This window comes from Equus quagga, chromosome 8 (genome assembly GCF_021613505.1).
Source record: "Equus quagga isolate Etosha38 chromosome 8, UCLA_HA_Equagga_1.0, whole genome shotgun sequence".
Classification (NCBI taxonomy): Eukaryota; Metazoa; Chordata; class Mammalia; order Perissodactyla; family Equidae; genus Equus; species Equus quagga.
This window is the reverse complement of record NC_060274.1, coordinates 45611654-45637935: the sequence shown is the minus strand read 5'-3', so window position 1 is coordinate 45637935 and position 26282 is coordinate 45611654. Positions and strand designations below refer to the sequence as shown.

At 35.7% G+C, this 26282-nt stretch overlaps 2 protein-coding genes across 2 annotated transcripts in view; one reads left to right on the top strand and one right to left on the bottom strand.

Annotated features, from left to right (window-relative positions):
- SPATA48 (spermatogenesis associated 48) overlaps positions 1–3321 on the bottom strand; it is a 52701-nt gene extending 49380 nt beyond the window's left edge. Inside the window, exon 1 of the mRNA XM_046669111.1 lies at positions 2769–3321. Within this exon, the coding sequence (XP_046525067.1) occupies positions 2769–3321 (553 nt within the window). The remainder of the gene's footprint in view (positions 1–2768) is intronic.
- Positions 3322–6009: 2688 nt separating this feature from the next.
- ZPBP (zona pellucida binding protein) overlaps positions 6010–26282 on the top strand; it is a 125744-nt gene continuing 105471 nt past the window's right edge. Inside the window, exons 1-4 of the mRNA XM_046668924.1 lie at positions 6010–6541; positions 8459–8539; positions 17347–17472; positions 25822–25971. Coding sequence (XP_046524880.1) covers positions 6010–6541; positions 8459–8539; positions 17347–17472; positions 25822–25971 — 889 coding nt within the window. The remainder of the gene's footprint in view (positions 6542–8458; positions 8540–17346; positions 17473–25821; positions 25972–26282) is intronic.

The window sequence follows — 26282 nt, the reverse complement described above, 5'->3', positions numbered from 1 at the left end:
TTCATGGCTGATAATAACAGCTACTATTAATTGAATGCCTTACCAGGTTCCAGGAATTTTGCTAATTATTTTACATGTCTTAATTCATTTAATTCCTACAACTTTATAAGAGAAGTACTTTTATTACCAATTCATGTATGAAGGACCTGAAAGTTGTGGACTTTAACTTTATAATATCTAACATTTATTGGTTCATTCCTTTATGTCAAACATTTTTACATGAATTACACTAAGTGGACCTATTATCTTATGAAGTGTTTCTAGTATGTGAATTTTACAAATAAGGAAACACAGGCATAAAGAGATTAGCAACAGTCCTGGGTTGTAGTGCAAGTAAGCTTTCTGCTAGGATTTGAGCCCAGACAGTCTGACTCAGAGCCTACCTTTTGAATTTTGTTGCATTGATCCAGGGAGTGCAATATAGTACAGAGGCTAGATGAGATCTATACTTGGTTCTGAATCGTTCGTGCAACATCTGTTAACCCTATTTTAGTTGTAAGTTAGCTTTAATAAACTATTTCTTCAACTGTAATTTGTTGGAATGTTTTGAGAGTCCACTTTCAGAAAAACTTACAAAAGAAATCAGCAACGTGATTCTTAAAATTTCAATAGGCTGGGGTTTTCTGCTTACAAGCAAAGTGCATATTTAACTAAAAAGGGCCTACTATGAAAAATGACCTCAGTTTCCTTAAATAAGTATTCTTGACAAATGAATACTCTTATACATTGAAATATTAGGAAAAAAATCAGCTCAAGCTCCTTTATTGACAGATTAGACAAGTAGTCACTAGTTGAGAATCAGTTACATGTACTGTGCCTGTGCCTGAACTCATCAGTGGTTCCCCCAATGTGAATACTTGAACATTTTTTGCAGCTTAGACAGAAATTATCATTTGTAGATACAAATGCTGTTGATTCTTAGTCATACTTTATTTCTCTAGATAGTACTTCCAATGGATTATAAAATGACTATTTCTTAAAATAGGTTGTTGAACTTCATTTCTACTCTTTATATGAAAATTCCAAACTAAGGAATTCCCCTAAGCCCACCTGCTAAGGTGGCACAGTGGTTAAGTTTGTGTGTTCCACTTTGGTGGCCTGGAGTTCGCCAGTTCAGATCCTGGGCGCGGACCTATGCAAGCCATGTGGCAGGCATCCCACATATAAAGCAGAGGAAGATGGGCATGGATGTTAGTCCAGGGCCCTTCCTCCTTAGCAAAAAGGGGAGGATTGGCAGTAGATGTTAGCTCAGGGCTAATCTTCCTCAAAAAAATAAAAATAAAAAAATAAAAGCACAACTTTTATCCTATGCTTATCTCTCCCAAAATTGCTCTTTCTGTCTCAAAAGGTGGTGGCAGGACAGTGGGGCTGAGGGGGTTGTAGTTATCTTGTGAGGCTTTTAATTTTTATTACCTGTTCCTTTATTCTTACCCCTTTCCTGGTTGCAAGTGACTATGGCCTCTCTCCACTGAGGAGTGGCAGGAACCATGAAATCCCCACAGCTTTAACAAATGGTGGTGTTCCTCCACACATTGTCTCCTTAGGCCTCTGCTCTATGGCTGGGTGCTGAAGAGAAGCGTTTGAAGGGGGTGCAGCCTCTCATGCTAGAGCAAGATTTGCTACAGCATTTGGCCTTTTCCTTTCCACATGCTCAAAGATATTAACTCTTTTCACTCTCAGCCTCCCAGACACACTCCCAGGCATATTCTCTTCCAGGAACATGGGAACATCCTCCGTGGCTTTCTTTGGAAGTGTTTCTTACCACCTCGAGGCCAGGCCTGTGACCTTCTCTGGGAGATCTCACAGAGAAACCACAATGTGCAGCTGTCAGTAAGGGGTCATCAGCTCTGCTCTCAGGGCTGTGGTGGAGCTATTTATGCAGGGGTTGCTTCTCCCTGGTTCCTGTTCTTACCGGACTCCAAAATTTACTTTCAACTACTTTCCCATTTCATGTAACCTAACTCTTTCATAACCATCAGCAGATTTATTTTTTCAAGGGAGAAAGACAGATAGGAGGCATGATACATGATGATCGAAGTTAAACCATAAATTCCCTTGTGCAAACTTAGGTTATCTCTAAGGCTAGAATAAATTATCTCATATACCCTTTGTGTTGGTCAGTTATACTAACGAATTCACCTTTTTTGAGGAAGATTAGCCCTGAGCTAACATCCGTGTCCATCTTCCTCTACTTTTATATGTGGGACACGTGCCACAGCATGGCTTGACATGTGGTGCATAGGTACGCACCTGGGATCCGAACTGCCAAAGTGGAACGTGTGAACTTAACTGCTGCACCTTTGGGCTGGCCCTGAATTCACGTTTTAAAAATCAAATATTGCTTTACAAATAGGTTTATAAAAGGCTTATCATCTTACTACTTTTTCTTTACAATCTGTAATTTAATAATAAGAATTCCTTCTCTGGCTCATTACCATTTTAGGTTAAAGTAAATGCTAAATACTGAATCTCATAGCTATGCTCTTCTCCCTTGTTTTGATATAATGTTTAAAAATTATAAAGTCCAGGGCTAGCCTGGTGGCATAGCAGCCCAGGGTTCACAGGTTCAGATCCTGGGCATGGATCTGCACACCACTCATCAGGCCATGCTATGATGATGTCCCACATACAGAATATAGGAAGACTGGCACACATGGTAGCTCAGGGACAATCTTCCTCCAGCAAAAACAGGAAGATTGGCAACAGAAGCTAGATTAGGGCCAATCTTCCTCACCAAATATATATATATAAAGTCCATGTCACTTTACCTCCAAGTCTTGCTCTGATGGAAATGTCTGATGTCGCCCTGGAGTTCCATCTCCTGTCTTGTTTTAGTTCTTCTAATAAAATTTTTTGCCTTTTAAGTGTCGTTTGAAATCCTGTGTCTGACCTGGGAACTCGATGTTGAGGTTTCACATCACTGAAATCCACCAGGCTTGGTATGGTTCTGCCAACTCCAGGTTTTAAGTCAGCACCACCACCAGGACTCAAAAACCCTGAACAGGAATCACCTAAGGGTACATCATCCTGAAGTGGAAATAATGGATAATCTGGTCCATATGGTGGGGGATAGGGATGGTGTAAATGATAGTCTGGCAGGACCGAAGGGGGATAAGGATGAAATTTAAGAAATGTAGGGTTGCATTTCTTTTCAATTCTGCCATAGTCATGTCTGTCCTTAACTCCTTTCACAAAAGGCATGTTCATTTTTCTTAAGAGATGACAGTAGTGTGGGTAATCTCTATTTTCAACAGGCTTTATTCCTGAAAGGATGAACCTTTCAGAGATACTTATCTTTCCAGGTGTGTGCTGTGAATCCATATCCTTGGCTTTCCTCTTTAGAGTTATGGATGACTGTAAATTGAGTGCTTCTGACTCCTTTCTTTTTAACTATAAAACTCTTATATTTCCAATAATTGAGGATTGGTCAATCTAACATAAATTTACTGATCTGGCTTTGAAAATTTTGATCAAGTGGGTTTTGTTTCTTTTTAAGGTAAATATTTTTCCCCACCAAAGTAAGTAAAGGGTAGTAGGGTACCAGGACAGAAAAAACAAAACAAGACAGAGCCCTTGTTGCCTGGCAACAGTTAGAACTGTGACACATTGTGCCATTTATTATATACATCATAATTTAATTCTTAGGAAACACAAAAATAGCCTTGTTAGTAATATTTCCATGATAGTTTCCTACCCAATGCTTGGGAAAACTGTGCTTGTTATTTCTAAATTTTTCCATAAGTTAATATTGTATAGGTACATGATATCCAGTAAAGAGTATAAATAAATCAGTTAATTAAGTGACAACATGCGTGGTTTTCTTTTCTTTTTTGCTAAGGAATATTCTAACATCCATTGCCAATCTTCCCTGCCTCCCATGTTTTTATGTGAGTCACCACCCCAACATGGCTACCAAGAGATGAGTGGTGTAGGCCCACTCCTGGGGAATGCACAGAACTTAACCACTAGGCTACTGGGCCTCGCCCAACAATATGTTTTTTAAAAGTATATCTCTGACTGCAATTAAATATTTACCTTATAGATACAATAAAATAAAAAACTTTCTACCTAAATAAACATAAATTTAAATGCAGTGCCCAAAATGAGTATGTATTATACTAAGGTTAAATCAATGTTCCTAATTCTTTAATAACTTGCCATCTATAGTCAAAGCACAGGTTCATCTTTTACGTGTCCTAAATTATCCTTACTTACCTTTTGCCATCACAACGTCCAGAGAAGAGCAACGAGGGTCTAAAACTATTTCAGAAAACTACAACTGGGCATCAGCTATCAGCTTACATGCAAAAAAAAAGATTTCATCAATATAGTGTTCATTTAAAAGCTCATTTCAACTAGATAATTTGGTCTTGTGGGAAAATCGCTACGAAAGGAATTCCAAATATTAGAATTTGGGCACAACAGTTCACACTATCCCTACTACAGTGAAATATGCAAACATGAATGACAGACCTACTTTCTTTCTGATTTTCAGCAATCAGAATTCTATTGTTATGATCATACTACACATTAACTAAGATCTCCAATATTACATTCTAGTCTCAGGTTGAATATTAGGAATTTACACAGTAGATCAAAGCAGGAGGGACTAATGAAGTGAAGAAAATTCTTGAAGACAGAAAACAAGATTACAGGATTTAGCATGGTCTGAACAGTTCTCTCCATCCTTTATTCATTAGATGTCCACAGTCAAAACTTCATTCGGTAAAAATCATATTGTGCAGGTTTACTTGTTTATAAAAATTCAGAGGCATTATAGGGGAATATATACCTATACAAACATAATGATTGATCAGACACTTCAGTAAAATATATGTTTACTACATGTGCTCAAAGGAACTACAAGATGTTGGCGAAAATGCTGGCCAGATCCAAATCATTCACGTTGCTCTTTAGTAAAACAAGCCTAACCAGGTTTAATTTAATTCAAGACACAATACAGATTAGAAAGAATTTCTGAAGAAGTCATCTACCCAGTGGAATCAACTGGACTGTACATAGTTTACTGAACAATTAACACATGAATAAAAATAGCCAGAAAACTCAAGGAATATGCAGAAACTTCTTCAATTTACTTTGTTATTAAGAACCAAGGACTTCTTGGGATATTTATATAATCCTTAAGAAATGTCTTCACCCTGGTCCTGGTCCAGAAAGAGCCCTGACTCCTTTCTGCTTGACGTCTTCTTTTTAAATTCATGCCTATTTGAATACCTACTATATGCCAAGAACTGTCGTAGGAGTTGAGGTTAAAATGGTGGCAAAACAGACAAGATCCTAGTTTTGAAGAGCTAGGCACACTATATGCAACTTGGGCCAGCTGTAAGATAGCAAAGGGCAGTGACATCTGTGGTGTAACCAGAATACACCTACAGGCATTAAATCTTTGAGACACAGTACCAAACAAGTGGGGAGGGTGAAGTAGGTGGTCAGGCCGTCAGTGTGAAGTCCAGTATACCCAGGATCATTCATTTCTTCCTTTTAAAGGTGACAATACACATTGTTGTTAGGCATTCTGTCTTCGGGTACTTAAACTTCATTCTTCAATGTATTTGCACCAACTACTTACAATTTATTTCTATTGTAGCTCTGTTCCTGTTAAGTAAATCCTTCTGGCTGCAGAAAAGCAGACGCAAGATTCTCTTTAACACATTCTGGCTATAAATGCCCTCTTAGGCTATTAGGTGGTTTTATATATTTTTCTGAACTTAGTTGAGAAGAGATGATTTTCCAGGCCGAGCGTTGCATGAAAGTCAACTTCATCTAATGTTGTGTCCTCTTTTCTTCCCACTAAGCTTCTTACTGGGGCTAAAGCCCTTACTTTGAACTCCACTTGGTGAGTTGCATGTAGCTCCCAATTAAGTTTCATACATCCATAAAGTACTAGTAGCTCACATTACGAGATCCAGGCAACACTCTGAGGGCTGAACGTGTATTAATTCACTTAATTTTCACCACCTGTTATTCAGGATTGCCCTCCTCATCCCCATGGCGGACTCAGTGTACCACCTGGCTTATGAAATGGGCTTCCCTCGTCCCCATAAACGCGTACACAAAGGTAAAAGCGCCGTAAGGCGGCTCGCGCTTCTCCCCCAGGGGCAGAATCTTCCACAGATCGCTTATGCTCTCCAGGATTCCCCGACCAGCAATGTGGTCCCGAAGGCACAGTCGACGCTCAGCACCACAGGCCAGCTTGTTCTCTGCAGCCGCCAGGCGAACCCGCGTCTCAGTCACCACGCAAACACGGCCCAGCACCCGCTCTGCCCTGGCGGAAGTGGAGGCCCATCCTTCCGGCCGTTCTTCCGGCTGCTGCCCGCCAACTTCCGGCGGGCGGGTGGGCGCGCGCCGCCTAACGACCTTCTGCGCGGACGGTCGGCCGGCGGCGGCGTGCGGATGGAGGGCTCGGCCCCCGGCCTGGCGCGGCGGGGTTGGCGGCGGGCCCCGGCCGCGGGCTCCCCGCTCTCCTGGGCCGCGGTCGTCCTCCTGCTCTCCGCCTTCATATTGCGGGCGCCCCCGTCAGGTGAGGCGTCGGCGCCGCCGCACGGGGCTCCGCGGGGCCGCAGCTCCCGAGATTGGGGTTTGCTGTGTCACGTGCACCCGTGGGTATCAAGAAGCGTTGTACTCACGATGCCTGACAGGAGAGCTTTCCTTTAATAGAAGCCGCGCAGAGGAACCTATATCTACATAGGAAATCAGGCGACTGAGGAAATTACTAACGTATAGACACAAGAGATCATTCAAACACCCACAGTTCAAACTTTAAAGTTAAATTGACTGTTAATAAAATCTCTATTCAGTCCGTGGGTCATTTGCCAGCTTTCGGCCTTGTTTTGTGCTCAGTTTTTCAGTATATTTCAAAATGAGTGGGCATCCCGCTGCTTTGTGATTATCCATGATCCTGAAGCTCCATCTATTGGGCTTAGGTATAAAATACAGGAAAGACTGGGCTTTCAAAGTTGTGACATTTTACTGACGCCATTTGTTTCCTTCTTTGTATCCAAGGAACCGAAGAAATACTTTTCCATCTTGCTTTCAAGACAGATTTTAGATAGTGATGGACACACACTGAAATGAGAGTTTAATTAAACTGGTGTCATTTTAGTAGAAAGTAATTATTTTGCGTTACTTTCTGTTCAATTTTTGACTTTTAAAAAATAATCTCCCAGAATTGAATAATAATAAGCACAAAAGAGAGTTGTTTAAAAGTTGTTCAAATAAGGGAGATTGAGAAAAGAATTTCTCCAAGGATATAAATGTAGAAGGGCTGCGAAGATAGGCGTGGGATAAGGAGGAAAAAGGAAAGAAATGGAGAAAATAGACATTACAAGATACGCCAAAATTTGTTTATCAGAAGTTCAAAGATCATTCCTTTGGTATGAAGAGAGAAGAGTCAGTAACCGTTAATTACCCTGTAGGAGAAGGATGCTTCTGGACCATGATAGGGTGTATGTGTGCTATGTTTTGATCCAATAACAAGATCAGACCTGATGGATAAGAAATAGAATAAGCAGGCAATATCTTAATATTAAGCTATAAATAGTAAAGACTAGTATTTATATTGCATTTTATAGTTTATACAATATTCCATTCAGTTCCTACAATAACTCTGTTAGTCTGGAATGTAGTCCCATTTTGCAGATGATTAAACCAAGGCTCCTAGAATTTAATGTGACTTTCTTAAGATCAGTAAGTGGCAGTCAGGATTTAAACTCAAGCTTTCTGACTTTGAATACCATACTCTTTTCTATACGCATTACTCCCTGTCTGTTAAGGGTTATTTGCGTATATGCTTCATTGCATTTTTTATACTGCTCCTCCTACTTGTTCTGTGTTCACTATTATGTCCGTCATATTTGCTTATTCAATGATGACTGAAGAATATCAGTTTATCGTATTTAACAATTATTATTTAGTATTTGCTATGTGCAAGATATAGTGCTTGGTACTGATTCTTGATAAATTGACATAAAGACTGATCCTACTATCAATGGAGTTTATAATCTAGTAGGAAAATTAGGTATGTGCATAAAGAACAATAATACAATGTAGAGTGAATGTTGTAAGAGAGGTGCTGATGATGTACTGTGGAAAGTAAGAAATGATAAAGACAAACAGAAGATTTGAAGGAGGAGGGACTTGTGGTTTGAGTCTTGAAGCGTGGGGGATTTGAACTTTTAAAAATGAAGAGAGTATTCTAAGTGAATGTAGAAAAAGCCAGAGGCGAGATATGATCGGGGGAAGCAGTGGGTAGATTAATTTCATTGGCACATGTGAAGGGAGTAGAGTTGGACCAGAGATACCAGATGTCAGAGGAGCTTGATTTATGGTTCTCCCCTTCAACCAAGATCAAATATACTATGATACTCTACTATTAGAGTATATTAGAATTTCTAATGAGGCAGATTGTTGAACATTTCTTTTCTTTTGTTTTTAATAGTTGGATATTTGATTCACTTACCAAGAGGTTTCAGCTTGACCCAAGATTTGGTGAAAATAGTGGGATCACCAGATTTTCCAGGTATTAATAAATGTATTTCTATAGCAAATATAATATATATAATAAATAGTAATTTTAAGAAAGCAATTAGCATATGTTTAAATTGTATCAATCTTGTCCAAAAGGCTAAAATTCCCCAGTTATCTTGGTCTCCTAAGGGCCTTTCTCGTCTATGAAAATGAGTTAAAGTTGTTTCCATATAGTTAAATTCATCCAGGTCCAATTCTGTTTGCTGTAATTGCTTAAGTGTGAAAAAAAATAATGTCTCTAAGTTATCTAATTAAAGTTGGCTATAGTAGTTTTACTTATGACTACATAATAATTAGCTACAATATTAAATGTATGCAGTTCAAATATGGTAAAACTTTTTTCGAATGAGATCTGTATATCATGAAAATTTGGGGTTCACAAGCTTTTGCAGTAGTCATGTGAGGCATAACTACAACTTTTTTGTATTTTTTTATTGAGATAAATTCAATACCTTAAAATTCCTCCTTTGAAGTGTACAATTCAGTAGTTTTTAGTGTACTTAAAAGGTTGTGCAACCATCAGCACTATGTAATTTCACAACATTTTCATCACTCCAAAAAGAAATGCCATACCCATTAAGCAGTCACTCTCCAGCCCCTGGAAACCGCTAATCTACTTTCTGTCTCTATGAATTTGCCTATTCTGGACATTTCATATAAATGGCATCATATGCTATGTAGTATTTTGTGTCTGGCTTCTTTCACTTAGTATAATGTTTTTGAGGTTCAGTTATGTTATAGAATGTATCAGTACTTCATTTTAATGGCTGAATAATATTTCATTTTATGGATATACTCCTTTTGTTGTATCCATCAAATGATGGATATTTGGGTAGTTTCAGTTTTTAGCTATTATGAATATGCTGTTATGAGCATTCTGTGATAAGTTTCTGTGTGAAATATGCTTTCAGTTCCCTTGAGTGTATACCTAGGAGTAAAGTTGCTAGGACACATGATAACTCTGTGTTTAACATTTTTGTGGAATTGCCAAACTGTTTTTTGGAAAGCCTGCATTAGTTTACTTCCACATCAGCAATGTAGGAGGATTCAAATTTCCAAGCATCCTTGCCAACATTTGTTATTGTCTACCGTTTTTAGTTATAGGCATCCTAATGTGTGTGAAGTGGATTCTCATTGTGGTTTTGATTTATATTTCCCTAATGACTAATGATGTCATACCCCTTTTAATGTATTTATTGGCCATTTGGATACCTTCTTTGCAGAAATATGTCTATTCAAGCCCTTTACCAGTTTTTAATTATCTTTTTTATTATTGAGTTGGAAGAGTTTTTTAAAATATAGTCCAAATACTAAACCCTTATTAGGTATTTGAATTGCATATATTTTCTCTCATTCTGTAGACTGTTTTATCACTTTTTTAATAGTGTCCTTTATAACATATTTTAAACTTTGATAAATTCTAATTTTAATTTTTTCTTTGGTACTGGTGCTTTAGGTGTCATATCTTAGAAATGATTGCCCAATCAAGAGTCACAAAGTTTTACTCCTACGGTTACTTATAAGAATATCATAGTTTTAGCTCTTACATTTAGGTCTTTGATGCATTTTAAATTAATTTTTGCATATGGTCTGAGGTAGGAGTCAAACTCATTCTTTCGCACGTGGCTATCCAGTTGTTCCAGCACCATTTGTTCAAGAGACTTTTTTTCTCTATTGAATTGTCTTAGTGCCATTGTTGAAAAGCAGTTTACTATACATTTATGGGCTTTTTCTGGACTCTAAATTCTATTCCACTGATCTATACGTCTGTGCTTGTGCCAGTACTGTCTTGATTATTTGAAATCGTTGTGTGAGTCCTTCAAATTTGTTCCTTTTCAAGATTGTTTTGGGTATTCTAGGTCCTTGCAATTCCCTAATAATTCTATAATCAGCTCGTCAATTTCTGTAGAAAGGCCATTGAGATTTTAATAGGGATTGCATTGAATCTGTACATCAATTTCAGAAGTATTACCACCTTAATAATATTAAGTTTTCCAATTCATGAACATGGAGTGTCTTTCCATTTAAGTCTTCTTTAATTTCCCTTGAAGATGTTTTGTAGTTTTCAGTGTACAAGTCTTGCACTTCTTTGTTAAATTTATTCCTAAATATTTTAGTCTTTTTGATGCTATTGTAAATGGAATGGTTTTTGTAATTTAGTTTTCAGATTGCTCGTTGCTATTGTATAGAAATACAATTGAGTTTTGCAATTTGATGTTGTATTTTGTCACCTTACTGAATCATTTATTAGCTCTGTTTTTTTTTTAGCTTGTGTGGGGGAATTATTCCTTGGGATTTTCTATATATAAGATCATGTCATCTGCACATAGAGAGAGTTTTATTTCTTCCTTTCCATTCTGAATGCCTTTCTTTTTTTCTTGTCATTTGCTCCAGCTAGAACCTTCAGTTCAATATTGATGATAGCAGATATCCTTGTCTTATTCTTGATCTTAGTGGGAGGGAAAGTTTAATTTTTCATTATTAAGTATGATGTTAGCTGTGGGTTTTTTGTTGATGCCCTTTATCAGACTGAGAAACGTCCCTTCTGTTCCTAGTTTGTTGAGTTCTTTTATTGTGAAAGGATATTGGATTTTGTCAAATGCTATTTCTGAGTATATTGAGATTGATCATGTGTTTTTTTGTCCTTTATTCTATTGCTATGATATTGCATTGATTGATTTTTGTATTTTGAACTAGTCTTGCATTCCTGAGATGTATCCCAGTTGGTTATGATATATAATCATTTTTCATGCCACTGGATTTGGTTGCTAGTATTTTGTGGATTTTTTGGTCTATGTTCATAAGGGAAATTGGCCTGTAGTTTTCTTGTGGTGTTTTTGTCTGAGTTTGGTTCTAGAGTAATAGTGGCTTCATAGAATGAGTTGGGATGTGTTTCCGCCTCTTCTTAGTTTGTGAAGTGTTATTGTTAATTCCACTTTACTTGTTTGGTAGAATTTACTGGTGAATTCATCTGGTGCTGGGCTTTTCTTTGTGGAAAGTTTTTGATTACTAATTCAGTCACTTTATACGGTTTAGGTCTTTTCAGACTTTGTATTTCATTATAGTTTCTGCTGAGAAATAAGCTCCTAATTTTATTGAGGATCACGTGTATGTAATAAGTTGCTTCTCTCTTGCTATTTTCCAGAGTCTGTCTTTGTTTTTGGATTTTGACAGTTGATTATGATGTTGTCTAGGTGTGGATCTCTTTGAATTTATCCTGGTTTGAATTCATTGAGCCCTTTGATGTGTAGATTCATGCTTTTATGAATTTTGGGAAGCTTTTGTACATTTCATCAAATATTATTTCTGCCCCTTTCTCTCCACTCTCCCATGGACTTTCATTTTATATATATATATATATATATATGTATATATATATAAAAAATGAATATATATGAATATGTATAATGAATATATATATACTGACATGTTTGATGGTTTCCCACAGGTCTCTGATTACTGTCCACTTACCTTTATTCTTTTTTTCTCTCTTTCTCAAATTGGATTATCCCAAACTGATCCATCTTTAGGTTTATTGATTGCTGATTCTTTCTTCTGCCTGCTCAGATCTGCTGTTGATTCTTATTATTTATTTTTTTTTAGGAAAATTAGCCTTGAGCTAACTGCTGCCAATCCTCCTTTTTTTTTTTTTAAAGATTTTTTATTTTTTTCTTTTTTCTCCCCAGAGCCCCCCAGTATATAGTTGTATATTCTTCGTTGTGGGTCCCTCTAGTTGTGGCATGTGGGATACTGCCTCAGCGTGGCTTGATGAGTAGTGCCATGTCCACCCCCTGGATTCGAACCAATGAAACACTGGGCTGCCTGCAGCAGAGAGTGCAAACTTAACCACTGGGCCACGGGGCCAGCCCCCAATCCTCCTTTTTTTGCTGAGGAATGCTGGCCCTGAGCTAACATCCGTGCCCATCTTCCTCTACTTTATATGTGGGACGCCTACCACAGCATGGCTTGCCAAGCGGCATCATGTCCGCACCTGGGATCCGAACCGGTGCACCCCGTGCTGCTGAAGTGGAACGTGCGCAGTTAACTACTGCACCACCGGGCAGGCCCCTGTTGTTGATTCTTTTTTTTTTTTTGAGGAAGATTAACCCTGAGCTAACTACTACCAATCCTCCTTTTCTTCCTGAGGTAGGCTGGTCCTGAGCTAACGTCCATGCTCATCTTCCTCTACTTTATACGTGGGATGCCTACCACAGCATGGCTTTTGCCAAGCCGTGCCATGTCCGCACCCGGGATCTGAACCAGCGAACCCTGGGCTGCTGTGAATTGGAATGTGCGAAGTTAACTGCTGCGCCACTGGGCCGGTCCCCCCTCTTGTTGATTCTTGATAGTGAATTTCTCAATTAAATTGTAGTTTTTAATCAAAAATTTCTTTTTGGTTCTTTTTAATAATTTCTGTCTTATTGACGGTTTTTGTTTGGAGAGACATCATTTTCATACTTTTGTCTAGTACTTTAGATGTGATGTTCTTTGATCATATTTAAAATAACTGATTTAAAGTCCAAATTTTGGACTTCCTCAGGGAGTTTCTATATTGCTTTCTTTTTTTTCTGCCTGTGACTATACTTTCTTGACTTTTTGCATGTCTCATATTTTTGGTTGGAAACCGGACTTTTTAAGTAATGTAATATAGCAACTCTGGAAATCAGATTTTTACCCCCTCCCAGGTATTGATGTTATTGCTATTTGTTGTTGTTTGTTTTGTGACTTTTCTGTACTAATTCTATAAATTATGTGTTCTTTGTCATATATAGCCACTGATATCTCTCCTGTTAGCTTAGTTAGGCTAGTGATTACACAGAGATTTCACCAAATACCTAGAACCAGTTAGTCTCCTAGTCTTTACTGAGGGTCTTTGTGTGCTTGTCGTGGCATACCTTAACAATTTAGCTGGGCAGTTGACAACTCTTCCTTATCCTTTACTTTCTGCTGTGCAAATTCTCAATTTCAGCCAAAGGAGAACTTAGTCAATCTTTACTCTCTCAGTCTTTACCGAGCCTGCCCAGTCCCGGGCATGTGCCCTGTCCTGTCCATTCATGTCGCTTTCTGTTTTCCCGGGAACATGTCAGAACTTTTTGAAGCTCCCATGGACATGTCATTCCCCAGCTTTTCCTCTTAATCTTTTTAGTTAACCTGTTGTTAACCCCAACTGTTACCCTCTGCATCTGGCAGTTACAAAGTTAAATGATAGCCTTTAGTTGTTTTTGACAAATACTCTTGGGGAAAAGGCTTTTTGAGTTGCATGCTCTGCCATTTTCACTAATATCACAACTTTTATCACAGCTTGTTTTAAAACCACAACTTTTAAACCTAAATTACAAATTCAACTTTTAAAACTAAATTATGTTCAGTTCAGCATGTATTTCTTGTATCACAATGTAGATTGTTTTGATATTTTACTAGTCATGCCTCCATAAAATGCTGACTGCCTAAATTTTCTTGCCTAGAATTTCTTCAGTTTCTTCTGTCATGCAAGGTTCCAGTATCTGTCCATGTCAGCTGTTTTTCTATTCTGTGATGCCCTCTTTAACTTGTTCACCTTTTACTTATTCTTTTCTGTTCAGTTAGTCTTCTTTTTCATTCACTCATATATCCATTCTATTCAGTAATCATTTATTTACATCTTTGCTGCAATTTCAATTCATTACATTTTTTTTGATGTGTGTGATGAATACCATTTTGTATATTTCTTTTTGTACCTGTTCATAAGTTTTCTGGGTCTGTTATATCCAAGAGTAGAAGTTTATCCTCATAGGACCTAGCGTTCTCAATCTCATTAAAATTGTTCTTCAAAATGGCTGTCCTGGTTTATGCTTCCACCAGTGGTGCTTTTCTCGCATCCTCATCAACACGAGATGTTACCCAAGTTTTCCATTTTTGCTAAACTGACAGTTAAGTTGCCTCTGCTCATCATTTTCTTGCTTTTTTCAAAGGAGTTGCTTTCATATTATGTGTATTCCAGTTTTAAATCCATTATTGATTATCTTTGTTGCAGATATCTTCTCCTAGATGTCAAGTTAGTCGTGCTTTTTCATTCCAGATGTTAACTTTGCTTATCTTGTATAGGATTGGACAGAAATTGTTAATGTTTAAGGAGCTGAGTTCAGTATTTTTCTTTTTATGTTTGTGCTCTTTGCATTAAAAGAATCCTTCCATATTGCAAAGACAGAAAAGTATTATTTTACATTTTTAAAAAATAATGATTACTTTCAATTCTTTAGTCTATTGAATTTATTATTTATGGTGTGAGGTATAAACATAATTTCAACTTTGTTTATTTATTGAGATAATTTTTAAACATTTTTATTAATAATCTATATTTTATCCAGTGGTCTAAGGTGCCACTCTTATCATATAGTAGTTTTTTTATACTTGTTTTTTTCCTTTAGGTCCACTCTTCTTTGTTCCTACAACAGAACACTCTGTTATACTTAGCATAACTTTGTAATTTATCTTAGTAATTTATAATGCTAGTCCCTCCTCCTTGCTTTTCTTTTATAGAATTGTCTTAGCTAATTATGAACCTTTAATTTTCTAAATATATTTTAGAATCAGTATTTAAGAGTTTCTTTAAAAATTTCTCTGAGATTTTGGTTATAACTATATTAATTATATATATCAGTATGAGGATAAATTGCCATCTTTAAAATTATAAGTGTACACTCTTGATTATGGCATTGTGGTCTAATTGTATATCTTTTACTGGAGTCCAAACATGTTCCCCATAATGGACTTGCGATCATAACCATAAATTGTCTTCTGTTTATTCTCTAAATGTTGTCTTCTTTCCTGTTACATAGTTTAATGCATTATTATTGGTGTAGAGGAATGTTTTCTATTTTTGTCTGTTGATATTGGAAAACTCTTCTGGAATCACTTTTATTTTCTATGATTTAAATATGTACAGAGGTTAGTGGGGGCTAAAGGAAGGGCACAGTAATGGCATGGGATAATTGGACTGCCCCAGCCAGAGCAGAAAGGATATACTTGTGCTGAACTTCCAAAGATGAGGAGATGTTTAGGTCTTTACCTGAGTAAAACCATAGAAGAGTGGTTCAGTGTGCTACCTTAGGGAAGTCTCAGTAGTTTGGCATGGTCAGGGCAAAGGGTATGAAAAGAGATGTCACAGGTCATGGAGAGGCAGGCCAGTAAGTCATGCTGAGGAATGACGATTTTATACAATCAGCATTGATTAGACAAGGTAGAAAAAGGAAGAGTTTAAACTGAGGTAAGTAGGAAAGAAATAAGATGAGAAATTAGTGAAAGAGACCAAAGAAGAAAAATAGGTTGAATGGAACCAAAACTGTCTTTGGAATGGTTAGTAGACAAATTTTTGATAAGTATATTGCTAGAATAACAAAAGTACAAAAAAAGTTACGAATAAATAAAGATATAGTGAAGTTTGAAAATCATAACTTAATATTCTGAATAATTTTATACTAATAAACTTGAATAACTTGTGAAATATTAATTCTTAAAATATGCTGGATTAAATTACTTAGTAGACTAATAGTCAATTAAATTCTCCTGATTGGTAATCAGAAATTTGTTTTTCCTACTCTCTACTTTTGCCCCCCCCCCCCAAAAAAAAAGCTATTTTGGTTTTTCAAGGACAAAAACACTTTCTGTATTCTTTCAGAGAAAATTTATAGAAGAAAATCTGTCCAGTTCATTTTATGAGCTGTTATAATCGTAGATGCCTACTTTAGTAATACTAAATGCTAAATAACTATTTTGATACCAAAATTGGAAAAGGACAAAGAATAATATAAGAAGACTATATATTTGAATTTATGAATATAGGTACAAGTATTCCTATACTTTTGAAAATATACTTATACTTGAAAAATATTTGCAAATTGAATCCAACAGTATTTAAGTAAAAGAGCATGATCAATTAGAATTATGTCAGGAAAACAATTTAGTAATATTAAGCATTCCATTAAAATATTCAAGAAGAAAAAATGATCACCTCAATGGAAATAGAAAAAAATGGCTGAAATTCAACAACAATTTGTGTTAAAAACAAACAACTAAGAATAGAGGGGAACTTTCTTAACCTAAGGAAGGGTTTCTATCTAAAAGTTACATTTAGTAAACATCATGCTGTATGGTGAAGCTTTAGAGACAGTCTTTTTAAAGTTAAGAATTTTGATTCTCAAAAACAGTTTATATTTTACTAGATCATAAAGATCTTTGTATATGGTGAATCAGTGAAGAGTTGGCCTGCAATTACTGAGGAGTTGTTGGAAACTTTTCTAAACTGAGTAAATTAGAAACAATTGAATCTCTACTGTGTTGCTTTTGTATATCCCAGAGAATACTATTTTTGCTTGTTTAAGGATCAGGATTCCTTAAATTTTAAAGTGAAGTGGGAAAAAATTCTTAATAATTAAAATTAATCAGCGCACGTACTTGTCAACTTCTTAATCACATAATTTTTAATTACAAAGTCTAGATATAGTATTATCTTAATGTTTTTTAATTAAAATAATATTCTGAGAATAAAATAAGTGTACGTGAACTTTGAATAAAAAAGACCAGCATTATGCTCGGATTGAGATACACGCACATGCCCAGATGAAATACATGTGTATATTTTTGAATTTTAGTTACATAGAATGCAGTGAAATTTAGTTCTTATCAAGTAATAGCTATAATCCAACGAAAACTTATGAAAACCTATAACCTATTTTGTATAACTGCAAAAATGTAAGCCATTATGGGGCATTTAAGAATATAAAATATTATATTATTAACATTCTAATTTTGTATTTTCAGTGAAAGTATATGTTATGCTCCATCAAAGGAGTCCACACATGTTATGTGTAACCCAGCGACTGCGAAATTCTGAACTGATAGACCCATCATTCCAATGGCATGGGCCAAGAGGAAAAATTGTTTCAGGTAGGATTTTGCTTCAGTTCTCGTAATTAAATTGATATATCTGAAGTGTACTCAGAACAGAAAGAATATTTGTATCTCATATACATTTACCTTTTTCCTCACTTCTTTTTCCTGTGATTTCCTTTTAGAGTTAGAATCTAACGAGGTAGATACTTTGACCATTTTTCACAGATCTTAATTTGAGATTGAGACACACTAGATGATTGAACTGTTTGGAGAGTTCTCTAAGCATCTATGTTGCAAAAAAATGTTACTTTTTTAAAGTTCATAAAATCATTTTGGTTACTTCAATCAGATTTTTGTTAGTAAAGTATATATGAAGAAGCAAATATATTTCTGGGTTTTGTTAAAAATACAAATGAACACTTTGACCTATAGATTTATATGGTCTTATTTGTTTAAACAGTCTTACATAAGACTTGAGACTTTGTTAATAGTTATAATTTTATATTTTGCTATCTTGTATTCCTTTCTGACCAGAATCCTGACCAAATAATATGGATCATATCTGAATTTATTTAAGTAGTATTATCCATTTTGGAAAAAAAATGACTAAATTTAACATTCAGTATTTTAGTATTAAAAACATTCTTTTAAATATACTGCATGGTTTGACAGTGGCTATATGTTAATATATTATCAATGCTGTGCTTACAAAAATGGACACTTAGGGCTCATTCATCCAAAGGACAAGATAGACTTGAGACACATCTGAATGGTAGCCTAACAGTTTTCAAATTTTTGAGAAAACAAAATCTTATTCTCAGGAAGGTATTTTTTTCCTCAAAGAGATTACTCTGGGTATGACTGATTTGATCAACATTTTCTCCATTCAGCTTCTTATTTTGTTATTTTGAAATGTTTATTTACTATCATTCTAATTTTTCATTTGATTTGTGTCTACAGCGTAGTTGAAAAAATTTAAATTAGTTTAGCTGTTTTTTTTTTCAGCTTGCTAAAAATCCAGATTAATGAATTTTCGTTGTAAAGACCTAATCATTTTTGCATACTTTCAAAGGAAATTTTTCTTTATTGCTCCATTCACCATGTTTTCTTTCTTTTTTTTTTAATCCTTATTGGTATTTTGAGATAGTGCCTATGGATGAAAACCGACAGGTTTATTTTGTTATCTTGGATGAAGGAAAGCAGCATATTCATACAAACTTGCTGAAGAAATTTTCATAGGAAGTATTTATTTTGTAATATGTTTTAATTCTTATTCTTATATAGTTGAGTGATCTCAGCTGTACATTTCTATAATATTTATGTTGCTTCTAAATTATCTCAAGGTTTAAAAAGTTACTCCACTCTTTGGGTTAGGTGGTTGTTCTTTAAAGTGAATTATTCAGCTCTTAGTGAGTGAGGGACTATTTGGTGGGTGCCATTGTGCTAGGCTTTGTGGGAGTTACAAAGATCAGACACCATCTCTGCCTGACTGTGGTAGTGTAGTAGGAATGAATCAGTGGAAGTGAGTAAGAGAAATCCTAAGAGACTGGACAATTAATATAAATCAAAGAAATGGACCAAATGTAAAAGCATCCAATACTGAAAATATAATCAATTTTTGTTTTTCTTACTCTCTGATAGTAGCACATAATGTAGTGCAAACATATATTAAATATATTTTACATTTGAGATTGAAATTTTGTAAGTTCAGAAATGGAAGTATTTAAATGTGTATTGAATAGTTTATCATAGTTTGTTACTCCTTTGATTTGGAAATTGAAATCTGAAACATATTCTTCTCAAAGGTGCCCTGTCAGGTCTTACTGTTTATATGCAAAATGTAGTATATAATTGAATTTCAAATTCTTTATCTGGGAGCGATATTTTATTTTACTCACTTTCACAATGGAAAATAGATGTTCAGAAATGTAGTTATTTCCAGGTAAGGATAAAATCATATTAATAAAATGGGTTTTATATTTATAAAAAAATATTTCCAGGAAATTCTGATATTCGGGCATCATGCCTGTAGTTTAGTTTTCAGTGCACTGTTGCCTCATGGTTTCCTGTCTACCAGTTTTAAAGCTCATTAGTGCTACCATCTATTATTTCAGAAAGAACTGAAAAATGTTGTCTAATTTTCTTAAAGCTTGAAAAACAGAGAACCTTTTTGAACTCTAGATTAAACTATACTGTTCGTTAGTTATCTTTTTATGAATATTCCAAAGATAGTTCCTCTAAAATTGAAGCAAAAAATCATGCAATTATGTAATTACTTGCACATTTCTTTGGAGAGAAATATTCAGATTGTTTAGATAGGTTGTAAAGGGTAGGGTACAAGTGTCAGATTTGGTCTGTCTCTTTCCCTTGTCCCACTTCTCTCTCTGTCTCTCTTTCAGTGTTTTGTATTTACAAAGGTAATGCATTTATTACGACAAGACCTGCACCTCTTTCTCCAACCCTGATGCTATTCTGATGAATTAACTCTTTTTGGCGTGGGGACTTCTCCATTTTTCTAAATGTTCACGCAAACATGTATAAGCACATATACATACACATGTTGGGCTTTACCCTTAACTTCCCCCTTATTGTTTTAATGAGATAATAGATTATATTTACTCTACCTTAGCATTTTTTATTATGAAGCATCGATAGACATAAATATATGTAAGATACTTGCAAGTTATAAAGCACAGTAAAACAAACATCCTTGAATGTAGTGTACAAGTCAAGATATACCATTACCAAGACTGTTGAACTCCCCAATAATTTGTTTAAAAACCCCATTCATCAGTCCCCAACCCCCTGTCAGGTAAACACTATCCTCAACTTTTACTATATTATTCTTTAGCTTTTCTTTATACATTTACTATATTTATATATATATGTATGTATGTGTGTATCCTGCAGGAGTATATTTTAGCATTTTTATTTTGAATATTACAAAAATAATATTTATGTAATATTTGTCATGCATCATATACTGTTCTAAACAATTTGCACACACTAATCATTTAATTTTATAGCAGCCTTTGTGCTACGTACAGCCATTTTCTCCATTTTACATGTGACAGAGGCATTGAGAGAATGAGCTACTTCCCTGAAGTCATCTCCCTTTGAAGTCTTGCTTCAGAGTTCACAGATATAATCTAAATGAAGTAGGAATAGGAGTTTTCCCTCTCACCATTTTGTGAGTTTTTGTAGTTTGTGTCTTTCAAGGAATTTGTCCAACTTAGAGTTATTTTCAACTTGTTGAATTTATTTGCGTAAAGTAGTTTGTGATATTTCCTTATTACCTTTTTGATATATCCAAGATATATATGATGTGCCATCATTCACTCCTGATATTGGTTATGTCTTTTCTCTTTCATTTTGGTCTCTCTGGCTATAGGTTTTCAAAAGAACAGCTTTTGGTTTGATTTATTTTTCTCTAGTATATTTTGTTTTCAATTTCATTGATTTCTCCTTTTATCTTTATTATTTCCTTTCTTCTGTTTGCTTTGTGTTAAATTTGCTTGTTTTGTTTTGCTGGCTGTAGAATTCTGGATTGGCAGTTTTCTTATTTCAACATTCTAAAGATAACACTCTGTATTCTTTTTACCTGCACAGTTTCTAGTGTGAAGTCTGCTATAATCATATCCTTGTCTCTCCGTAGGCAGTGTGCCATTGTTTTCTGACTGACTTCAAGATTTTCTCTTTGCCTTTTATTTTCAATGATTTGAATATTATATGTGCCTTTTCTGTTTTTCATATTCATTCTCTTTACTCTTCTCTAAATTTCTTGGATCTGTAGATTGGTGTTTTTCATTAATTTTTAAAATTCTCAGCCATTACGTCTTCAGATATTTCTTTGCCACATCCTGTCTTGCCTCTGCTTCTGAGATTTCTAGCACACATGTGTAACTGACTTTGTGCCACAGCTCTTGTATTCTCTCTTCTTGATGTTTTGTTGTTGTTGTTTTGTTTCATTTATCTCTTTGTGATTCAGGTTCGTTAATTTCTTTTGACCTACCTTCAAGTTCATTGATTCTTTCCTTAGCTGTGTCAAGCCTCTTTATCCCATTGAAGGAATACATCATCAGTCTTACTGTATTTCTTTTCTTTCTTCTTCATTTTATTTTGGTTATAGTTCTAGCATTTCCATTTGTTTCTGACATATGTATTATTTCTTATACAGGCATATGTCATTTTATTCTGCTTTGTGGATATTGCACTTTTACAAGTTGAAGGTTTGTGGCAACCCTGCATTGAACAATTCCATTGGTGCCATTTTCCAATAGCATTTGCTCACTTAGTGTCTCTGTGTCACATTTTGGTAATTCTCACAATATTTCAAACTTTTTCATTATTATTATATTTGTTATGGTGATCTGTGATCAGTGATCTTTCATGTTACTATTACAATTGTTTTGGGGCACTGTGAACCATGCCCATATAAGACAGCAAACTTCATCAATAAATGTCATTTGTGTTCTCACTGCTCCACTACCTGGCCATTCCCCAGTCTCTCTCCCTCTCATTGGGCCTCCCTATTTCCTGTGACACAGAAAAATTGAAATTAGCCCAAATAAAAACCCTACAATGACCTCTCAGTGTTCAAGTGAAAGGAAGAGTTGCACATCTCTCACTTTAAGTCAAAAGCTGGAAATGATAAAGCTTAGTGAGGAAGGCATGCCAAAAGCTAAGACAGGACAAAACTAGGCCTCTTGTGCCAAATACTTAGCCAAGTTGTGAATGCAAAGGTAAAGTTCTTAAAGGAAATTAAAAGTACTACTCCAGGGAACACATGAATGATGAGAAAGCAGAACAGTCTTATTGGTGATATGGAGAAAGTTTGAGTGGTCTGGATAGAAGGTCACACCAGCCACAACATTCCCTTATGGCAAAGCCCAATACAGAGCAATGTCCTAACTCTCTTCAGTACTCTGAAGGCTGAGAAAGGTGAGGAAGCTGCAGAAGAAGAGTTTGAAGCTAGCAGAGGTTCACTCATGAGGTTTAAGGAGAGAAGCCACCTCTATAACATAAAAGTGTAGGTGAAGCAGCAAGTGCTGATGTAGAAGCTATAGTGAGTTATCCAGAAGATCTAGCCAAGATCATTAATGAACGTGGCTGCACTGAACAACAGATTTTCAATGTAGACAAAACAACTTTATGTTGGAAAAAGATGCCATCTACAACTTTTGTCACTAGAGAGGAGAGGTTAGTGCCTGGCTTCAAAGCTTCAAAGGCAAAGTATGCCTCTGTTGTTAGGGGCTAATGCAGTTTGGTGACTTGAAGTTGAAGCCAATGCTCATTTTCCATTTTAAAATCTTTGGTCTCTTAAGAATTATGCTAAAGCTGCTCTGCCCATCATCTATAAATGGAACAACAAACTTGGATGACAGCACATCTGTTTCCAACATGGTACAATGTTTATAAAATTGAACAATATAATATGTTTATAAATCTGTATACAGCCCACTGTATAAGCCATATATAACTATATATATATAAATATATATATGTATACACTATAGATAACCCACACTATATAGGCCCTCTGTTGAGACCTACTGCTCAGAAAAAAAGCTTCCTTTAAAAACATTACTGCTCACTGACAATGTACCTGGTCACCCAAGAGCTCTGATGGAGAAGTATAATGAGATTAATATTGTTTTCATGCCTGCTAATACAACATCCATTCTGTAGCCCACGGAAAAAGTAGTAATTTTGACTTTCAAGTCCTATTATTTAAGAAATACATTTTCTCAGGTGATAGCTGCCATAGATAGTGGTTCCTCGAATAGATCTGGGGAAAATAAATTGAAAACCATCTGGAAAGGATTTGGCATTCTACATGCCATTAAGAACATTTGTAACTTATGAGTAGAGGTCAAAATATCAACATTTACAGGAACTTTGGAAGAGATGGATTCCAATCTTCATGGGTTCCAATCTTGAGGGGTTCAAGACTTCAGAGGAGGAGGTAACTAGATGCAGAGGAAATAGCATGAGAACTAGAATTAGAATTGGAGCCTGAAGATGTGTCTGAATTTCTGCATCTCAAGATCAAACTTTAATGGATGAGGACTTGCTTTGGAAGCACAAAGAAAGTGGTTTCTTGAGATGAAATCTATTCCTGGTGAAGACTCCATGAAGACTGTTGAAATGACAGCAAAGCATTTAGAATATGACATAGACTTAGTTGATAAAGCAGTTACAGGGTTTGAGAGGATTGACTCCAATTTTGAAAGAATTTCTACTGTGGATAAAATGTTATCAAACAGCATGGCATGCTACAGAGAAATTGTTCGTGAAAGGAAGAGTCACTTGATGTAGCAAACTTCATTATTGTGTTATTTTAAGAAATTGCCACAGGCCCCCAACCTTTATCAACCACCACCCTGATCAATCAGCAGCCATCAGCATCAAGGCAAAACCCTCCACGAGCAAAAAGATTATGACTCACTGAAGCTAAGACAATGATTAGCAGTTTTTAGCAAGAAAGTATTTTTATATAAGGTTTGTACATTGTTTTTTTTGGATGTAAAGCTTATTACACACTTGATAGACTACAGTATAGTGTAAACATAACCTTTATATGCACTGGGATACCAAAAAAATCTATGTGACTTTATTGATATTCGCTTTATTGCAGTGGTCTGGATTGGAAGCAGAAATAACTCTGAGGTATACCTGTGGTTTCAGTCTCTGCTGAAATCACCTATCTGATCTTGCATGTTTCCATGTTTTCCATTAAATCCTTTAATACCTTAATTATGGTTATTTTAAGTTAACTGATACTTCTGACATCTGTATCATTTAAGAGTATGGCTCTGAGCATTGCTTGGTATTTTGGAAATGTGCCATTTCTTGCTCTTCTGTATGCTGCTTAATTTTTGTTAAAGTTGGACATCTTGAGTAAGACAGTAGATATTGAGATAAGTATTTTTATGCTTTCAGGTGAACACCTTTTAAAAATACTGTTAAGCCTTTAATATTAGGAGGTTTTTGTCAATCTAGTCAGGAATTGTCTGCGTTTGATATTGGTGGTGGTTGTGGTGACTGAAATCTTCAGTTACCCTTAAACATGATTAAAATGTAGGCTGGCTCAGGAGAAAGTACTTTTCTCCAATGTCTAATCTTTCTTGGGTTTGGTTTCTCCTTCTTTGATTTCTCCAGAAAGATTCTCTTGCAGCTCTCCCATCTTGATTCCACTGCATTTTTGCTAGACTTTTATTGTGATGGTAGTTGAGAGAGAAGGGCAGTCTCTAATGTTCTGATTAAGCTTTAGTCTTTGGCAGGTATGGTGTCCATGGATCTTGGAGGTGTTTCCTTCACAAGTGCTTCAATCCCTCCTCCAGCTTTAGTGCTGACCTAGTACTTTTTGCTGACTCTTCCTCAAGGATGAAGGGTTTTTTTCTTCCTGTTTCCTTCCCTAGCGATAAGTCTCCATAGTGCCCTAGGTGACCGTTCTTTTTTCTTCCCTCTCTGTAGATTATAGCATTGTTCCTTTCCAGGTGGTAGGGGAAATGAGTGTAGATGGGGTTTTGGCAGGGCTGTAGGGCCTCTCCCCTAGCCAGTACCCTGTGGGAAGTTTTCTCAGGGTTCCCATGCTCTCCTTTTGAACACTTAGAAGTGTTCATGAAGGTAAAGCCTGTCAAGGGGGGTGACCTCTTCTCTCCTCCATATCTATGGTCTTCAGAGGCTTCACATGCTTACACTGGTTAACACTTAGGTTTTAGAAGTTCATTGAAAACTTTTGTTGACTTTGGCCAGTTTATATAGCAGTTGATCCAAATACTGGTTCTAACTCCTATCACTGCAACTCTGTGATTGTGTGACTTTGGGCAAGTCAGGTGATCTAATTTCCTTTTTATTCTTCTGCCACCATTAGGGTTATAACCCAACTTTTGCCTAGTATTGTGTTACACAGGAAATCCCTAGTTGTTAGTGATTATACAGTATTGGGTTAGCTTTTGTTCTGGGTACACTGTTTTACCTCTTTCATGTGTAGTTTGTGAGCTTACTGAGGGCATAACATCAGTAAAATACATGTATATGTATATAATTACTTTATAGTATATATAAATATATGTTATTTTGTATATATGTGATATCTGATAGTGCCCAGTTCAATGCAAGGAGCAGATTAGGAATGCATTATGTACGAATAATTATTAGTTTCTTACCACTTAGGCGGCTGCATAATTGATAAACTCTGGTTAGTGAAATTTTGACCCTAAGAACGTCATCCTTGCACCTGCTGTCAACAGACACCAGATGCAATGACTAATTATGACCCCAACTCCTTTCAGTGATTCTGTAGGTAAATTTTGATGGTCTTACTCTGTTCAGAAAATATTTTATCTTGATATCATGTAATTGAAGCAACTAATTACTGTATCCTATTCCTTTAATTAGAAAACAGTAGCGCACAAGTAACATCCACAGGAAGCCTTATATTCCAGAACTTTGAGGAGAACATGAGTGGAGTTTATACGTGTTTCCTTGAGTATAAACCTATGGTGGAAGAAGTTATTAAAAATCTTCAACTAAAATATGTTATATATGGTAAGAAGTGCATTTTGTTGTATTTTAACATTTCTTAATTTTTCCAAATATTTAAATATTTTAACAGGTTTATTTTAAAGGGATTTTGTTATTTTTAGTCTCTTTTAATTGAAGAAAAATTACTGCCTGCCTGTATTTTACAAAGTACTTTGTCAAGGGTTAGTGGTGAGGACAGATCTTTTTTCTTCAGGGGAATGTTGACATGTACATAGCTAAATTTAAGAGAATGAATGAAACAGGGTTTGGAAATTATGCTTTGAAATTATTATGTTGCTATTGTAGTCTGTGCTGCCTTTAAATTCTGAGTATCA